Source organism: Podarcis muralis, chromosome 6 (genome assembly GCF_964188315.1).
Source record: "Podarcis muralis chromosome 6, rPodMur119.hap1.1, whole genome shotgun sequence".
In the NCBI taxonomy this organism is placed as follows: Eukaryota; Metazoa; Chordata; class Lepidosauria; order Squamata; family Lacertidae; genus Podarcis; species Podarcis muralis.
In genome coordinates this window covers 54,989,425-54,996,290 of record NC_135660.1, presented here as the reverse complement: position 1 = coordinate 54,996,290, position 6,866 = coordinate 54,989,425, and the positions used below count along the sequence as shown (strand labels likewise).

General features: G+C 52.9%; 1 protein-coding gene across 1 annotated transcript; it reads right to left on the bottom strand.

Annotated features, from left to right (window-relative positions):
- Positions 1-260: 260 nt before the first annotated feature.
- On the bottom strand, positions 261-5,065 carry HMX3 (H6 family homeobox 3). The gene is made up of 2 exons (XM_028730017.2): positions 3,860-5,065; positions 261-2,364 (listed from the first exon to the last, which is right to left on the bottom strand). The coding sequence occupies exons 1-2, from the start codon at positions 4,218-4,220 to the stop codon at positions 1,703-1,705; spliced, it is 1,023 nt and encodes a 340-aa protein (XP_028585850.2). The 5' UTR covers positions 4,221-5,065; the 3' UTR covers positions 261-1,702.
- Positions 5,066-6,866: the final 1,801 nt, after the last annotated feature.

The following is a 6,866-nucleotide window of genomic DNA, read 5'->3' as shown; positions in this document are numbered from 1 at the left end:
CTGCTTTAGAAAAAGTCTCCTCTGCGCAGGCAAACCTAGCCGGCTCGTTCCCCCCACCCCGCCTTTTTTTTTTTTTTTTTTGGAAGAACAAAGACTCCTCTGTCTACCTCTGCAGGTTCAGCGATCCCTTGGAGTTGGAGAGGCGGGCTTGCCTGCGTCCCACTAGCGAGACGGTTTAGGACACCTGTTATCTCTCCTTTCCCAAAGTCCCCTCCTTCCGTTTCTAAAATAATCAAGCAAAACACCACCATCGTCACCAGTAATGAACAGGTTTTCTTTATTTGTTTCAGCCCGCCCCTCCCTCCAATCACGACACTGAATTCTTATAACAATATTTTCTTCTTCTTCTTTAAATTTTAAAAATAGGACTGATCCCTGCTAGAGAGGGAGAAGGTGGGGAGGGAAATAAATCTGGGGAGGCCCGGAAATAATTTGTCAGACAACAGGTGAGAAAGACTGACACGAAAGAATTCGAGATTCCACCCCATTCAGGCGAAAAACCCCACGCGCCCTCCTTGAAACTGACAAGAAAGCTGTACAGAATAGCAAATAAGTTACAATTCGTCTTTAAAGAGACTGATTGTCCATCACTTAAAGCGCCCGACACCCTCGACCTCTTGTGAAGTTTGGAGTTCAGGAGCAGCTGCCTTTCGTCCGCCCCCCCTTTTTTGTCTCCCACGATATATTTGTGCACTTCTCCCCCCCCAAACCCCGACATTTCCTCACCTACAACTCCCCCCACAAAAAATACACCCTATAGTGCTTTCAGAATCGTACGATATTGCACAGGTCAGCGGTATAAACCAGAGGAGCTGCTGCTTTGAAGAAGAAACGGGGACCGGGGAAGGCAAAGAACTACAGCTCTCCACAACATCTTTTTTTATTATGATTATCATGATTATTATTCTGGAAAGAAAGAAAGAACTAAAGATATACGCACCCGGAACAGAATAAAATAAGGAGTGTCATAAATAATCAAGTCAAAAATGGTTCACGGTGGCGCTTGCCGCGTTTCTCCTTAGAGATCCCAGAGAACTGGAGACTCGGGCAGTTAGGACCAACAGACCCTTTCAAAAGTGGACCAGGGCCATAAGGCCAGGAGGCTTCCAAGCAACATAGCACCCCCTCCTCTCCCCGCCAGCATTTGGCACCATCTGGACACGTGATTTCTCCCCACCACCACCAGTGCATGAGGGTGATCTCCTTTTGCGCAACGCTTCTCCATTACTATTTTTTAAATAGCCAAATCCACCTTAAAGCAGAGCAAAGCCAAGCGCTCTCATCAGCCCCCACTCTCTACGTCTACAGAGCCCGGGTTGTAGTTCTGTGGTGCTCTCACCACGACCGTTCTGTCCTCCTCCTGAACAACCCAAAAGTAGAAGGAGCGAACCGCGAAGGGGAAGAGTCTCTCCACGCCAGGCGTTGCGCAGAGCATCCGGGCGCTACTTACACAGCCAAATCTTTGCTTGGTTCCTGCTGGTCCTTGGTGATGGGGGGCGACGCTTCGTCCCGGAGGCCTGGGCTGCGAGAGGCAAGAGAGGGTGGCTGTCCCTCAACGCGGTTCTTAAAGAAGCCACCCTCCTTCCATCCATCCATCCATGACCCCTTCTCATGCCTTCCTTCCTTCCCTCCCTCCCTCCCTGCTCCGTTCTCCTCCTGCCTCCCTGACTCGTCCCCTGTCCGTCTGAGCTAGGCCCAGTCCTCAGACGGGCCGCAGGAGCGGCACGGAGGTGACCACGGGGTGCGAGTAGTAGACGGGGTGGGGGAAGGTGAGCAGGGGCTGGCTGACAGGCGCGCTGGCCGCCGTCGGGCCGCCTCCGCCGCCTCCGCCCGCTCCGCTGCCCCCGCCGTCGGCGCCGGCGCTCTCGTGGTACAGGATGGGCACCCGGACAATGCGCTGCGCCGCAGCATGGCTGAGGTTGGCCGCCTCCAGCTCGGCGGCCAGCTGCCGCTTCCACTTGTTGCGCCGGTTCTGGAACCAGATCTTGACCTGAGTCTCGGTGAGGTGGAGCGAGGCGGCCAGGCCGGCGCGCTCGGAGCTGCTCAGGTAGCGCTTCATGTCGAAGGTGGACTCCAGCTGGAAGACCTGGCTGCGCGAGAAGACGGTGCGAGTCTTCTTCTTGCGGCAAGGCTTCTTCTCCGGGCTGCCCGCCTCCGACTCGCGCTTTGGCCAGTCCTCGGCGCCGCTCTCCTCCTTCTTCACCTCCTCCGAGTCGCTCTCCTCCAAGATGATCTCGTCGGGGCTCTTGGAGTCCAGCTCCTTCGCCTCTCGCTCGGCCTTCAGCAAGGGCTCGTCCGGGGAGTCCCTGTCTGTGCCCACCGAGGCCGGCGAGGAGTCTCTGAGGAAGGCTTTGTCCACGGAAACTGCAGAGGAACAGCAAGACACACGCACACAAAGAGCAAAAGTCAAGATCCGAGCAGCCAGCGAGGCCCCCGTCAGCCCTGCTCGACTGTCAAGCTCTTTCTCTCTCTCTCCTCCCTGCTGAGCGGAGTGGAGCTCACTCCCTGGAAAGTGGGCTTGTGACTGAACTCACGAGGGAGTAAGCCTAGTGGGACACAGCTGGGGCTTACTTCCGAGGAAACGCACCTAGGAGGACGCTGGGACGCTGCCTCTTCGGGGTGACTCTGCAGAGACACTTCCGAGAAATAGACCTGGCACGTTTGATTCAGTTAATAGGACTTCTCTGCTCGGTAAAGGAAAAAATGCGTATGATGGCAGTTCTGAGAACAGAATGATTAGAGTAGATCCATTGAGATGAATGGCCATAACTAAGTTAGGTCCATTAGTTTCAATGGGTCTGTTCTGAGTAGGACAACAGGGAGATCTGCAATACGTGTATGCTTGGGAAGAAGTCATTTTTATTCCTCTTAGGACACTTCTCTTAGGACTAAGCCCCATTGAGCACTGTGGAACTTCCTCCTGCCCTCCACCCAGCAGCCTTGACTCCCTACTCTTCCTGCAATGGGTTGGAGAGCAAGACCCATTTAGCTGTATGGAGCTGACTTTCAAGTTCTTAGTTTTTAAGGATTGCAGCCGTGGGCTCCTCCACCGAAAGGCTGCGATCCTAACTGCTCCTAACTTGAGCATGAGCACCGTGGAAGTCAATGAACTTCCTGAAATGGCCTTTTCCTTGCTTCTCAGGCACATCCCCACCGTTAGCTGATAGGCTGATTTACTTGTGAGTAAGCCTCGTCGGATCCTAGCTACACTTCTTTGGAAGCAAGTCCTGTGGGGGATTTCATGGGACTTCCTTCCAAGAAAGTGTGGTTGGGACGAGAGACGGAACCAGAGAGAAGATATTTAGATACAGTAGGATAAATGCCTCTAGTTTCTGAATAAATCCCGTGGAAATTAGAGTGGCACCAAACTTGGAGGGGAGAGGAGAGTAACAGATGGGGCGCAAAGAGGGATGAAAGTGGGGGACTCCGTTCAGTGCATATAGTTTCTTGGTGAGGAAACGAAAGCCAGCCTTTGATCTCCACAAAACTAAATAAATGTTCTTCTGGCGAGTGCCTACAAGTCAGTGATGACTAAGGAAACATCGCTACTTCTCACTGATACGGGAAACTCTAGCTCACACCTGGAAGGCTTTATTTGCCCCGGGGGAAAGCTTGTTTGGCAGAAGAAGGGGAGACCTGGCTGACCCTGGAGAGCGAGGAAAACCACAACGGAGCAATGGAGATGGAGTCCAATCATCTTGGTGACAAAGACTTGGGCTTCCTTCAGGAAGAGACCTGGACCCCTTTGGCTCGAATGGGTTACTGAAATGGATGGGTGGGTGGGTGGGTAGGTGGGGGCTGAATAGACTGGGGAGGGGAAGAGGGAGAGAGATGGAGAGAGGACTTTGATCTCCAGTACCTTCTGGCCTAGGCAGGTGGCCTCCGGCGGGCGTCAAACTGTAAGGATACCACCAGGCTGGGGACCTCTCCAGGTAGTGAGCAGGCAAAGCAAATCTCTGCGCCGGGATCTCGAATCTCGGGAAGGCGAGGTCACCCATCTGCGACAGAGCGAAGCCGGCCCCCTCCAGAGCCCCCTTGGCCGCCGGAGGGAAGAGCGCCCGGGGCTGCTTCGGAGACGCCTTGGGGTGGTCCCCATTGAGCAAGTTCTTGATGGAGAACGGCGACTCCTTGGGTTGCGACGACGGAGGGGGCTGCTGCTGCGGCGGCGGAGGCGGCGGCTGCGCTTGGCTGCCGGGGGCGTCCTGTCCGGTCTCGGGCATCCTTCCCACGTTGCCCACGTCCGCGGGACGGCGTTCACACTGCGCTCCGGAGTGGCTCCGAGTTGGCCGATGGCATGGGGGAAGGACGGCAGGGGGAAGGAAGGGGAGAGGGATGAAGTGGAGGTGGGGGCCGCACGACACCCGGACGAGTCCCGGTCCTCCAGCCAGGCAGGCAGCGAGACTTGGAAGTCCGTGGGGGCCGCTTCTCCTCCTCTTCCTCTTCCTCCTCCTCCTGCCGGTGCTGCTGCTGCGGCTTATTCTGCGTCAACCCGGCGCCGAATGCTAACGCGGAAATCCAAATGTCAACCCCAGCGGGGTGGCGCTGGGCGGCGGCAGCGGCGCTGGGGCGCGGAGCGTGGCAAGCGGCCTCGGGCCGGGCAAGGCGTCGGCTGGGCCCCCGGACTCCCCCAGTGCCACTAGGCAGGGCAAAGCAGAGTGAGTGAGGGAGAAGAGGGAGAGAAGCGAGAGGCAGGCGGCGCGCACCCCCCTCCCTCGCCTCTCCCCGCCGCCGCCGCCGCCTCCGCCGCCGCCCCGTCCATCTCTCGCTGCCTCCACGCCCCCCTTCGATTTGGTCCTTTGGCTCCAGGCTACGAGAGCTCGCCTCTTATTGGCTTTATATAGTCCAATTAGGCAGCAAATGAGGACAGGGCTATTAGCACAAAAGGGTATTGGCTCGGTTGAAGAACCGCCGCGCCGAGGAAGGGGCGACGAGGACGCACAAAGTGAGGACCCCCCTGCAACACACACACACACACACACACACACACACACACACACACACACACACACTGCTCACTCTGTACAAACTCCCCTACCCATGACCCTCCGGAAGAAAGATCAGGAGGAGGGTCGCACGCCAAACCTGCCAGCCAGCCTGGACACCTCCTCTGAGCTATGGGGTTAGGGATGGGGCAGGAGGCAGCGGCAGGGATTTTCCTTGGGGTTGCTTCCCCAAGGATTGGAGGGCGGGGGGAGACTCGGCTGGCCGCCTCCGACACACCGACAGCAGCAGCCAAACCCAGCCTTGCTCTGGTTCGCTTCCCCGGCGCTGCGGGAGCGAATCCCGTTTGCTTAAACCGGGGCAGCCGGCGCTGCCCTTCTCCAGAGCAGCTTCATCCCATCCGGGGTGAGCCCTCGGGGTGGAAAAGTACCCCAACACCATCAGCACCACACCACCGATCCCATCTCCCCCCCCCCCCCCACAAAAGCTTCGACGTGGGATGTGACCTTTCCCCAGGGGATCCATAGCTCGATCACTTCAAAACCGAAATAAAACCAAAATAAAAAAATAAAAAATGCTGGCCTTTTGGAGAAGGCGCACGCAATTGACGTGTCAGATTCAAAGCTTCTCCACAGAGCTATTTCCCGAGAGAGAAATAAAGATAAATGGAGAACCGGATCCAAATAGATATAGACTGTTCTCTCTATAGATCAAGACAGATAATTGTTGCCAAACCAAACGTCACCAGCCGCCAAAGACCAGATGAACAGGAACGGGGTGAAAGCAAAGTGTTCCTCGCCACGACGCCAAAAGCCCACAGATGCACCTATCAATAATAATAATAATAATAATAATAATAATAATAATAATAATAATAATAATAATAATAATAATATACTCTAGAACTTAAGCCCCATTGGTTCCGGTAAGTCAAATATGTTTAGGAGCGAGGATAAGTCTAAGAGCCTAAAGCTATTGCTCGTTGTGAATATTCTGCGAAGAGGTTTTTCATTCATGTAAAACCGGTCTGTCTCTCACGAGGTTGCTTTCTGCATCCTCTGAACTCTCTCATGTTTAAGCAAAATAGATTTAGGGCAATCCTATTCCTTTGAACTTAGCTGGGTTTGCTTCTGAATATACATTGTAGGATCACCTTGTTAAAGACTGAATATGGTTTCCTAAATATAGGTAATGTAAATTTAAAGCAAGAACGCCGCACAACTATGCTCAGGTAGTTTTGGAGGTTTCACCTAAAAAAAGAGGTTGCCTGCTACTTGCCAAAATGTTGTTTTTTTAAAAAGTGGGACAGAATAAAACATATGTGGAGGACACAATGCTTTCTACATTCACACGCCGGACACACTCTCCTCTAATGCGCCTTGTTTGAATTTATTTTTTCTTTTTTGCAGTTAGGTTTGTTGCTTTTTTGGTAAAAAAAATTCTGGGGGGAACAAATTTGGTAAGAAATGTGAAGGGTGCTTATAACGTAGATCGAACAGAAGCAAATCCCCCCCCCTTTTTTTTCTTAAGAAAACCCTGAACTTAAAAATACTTTGGCATCCCTGCACACATCTATGTTTTGCTGTTGACACGAAGAAATCGAAGGAAGCGATCGTGGGAATCTAATCAAAGTCACTACTTTGCAACTGAAAAAAAAATCCATTCAGCTACAATAGTTCGTTTTGCTTCCCATATTTTTCCAGATATCCCTGCCACATCCTACCTACCAGTTTTGCAAATTCTTCTTTCTTTCTTTCTTTCTTTCTTTCTTTCTTTCTTTCTTTCTTTCTTTCTTTCTTTCTTTCTTTTTGGAGTCACGGACCCCTTCCCCATACCCATATTGCCCTTCTACGAATCTTTCCTAAAATTAAAGACACATTTTCCGAATGTTTCACACTATTATTATTGTTGTTATTATTATTACT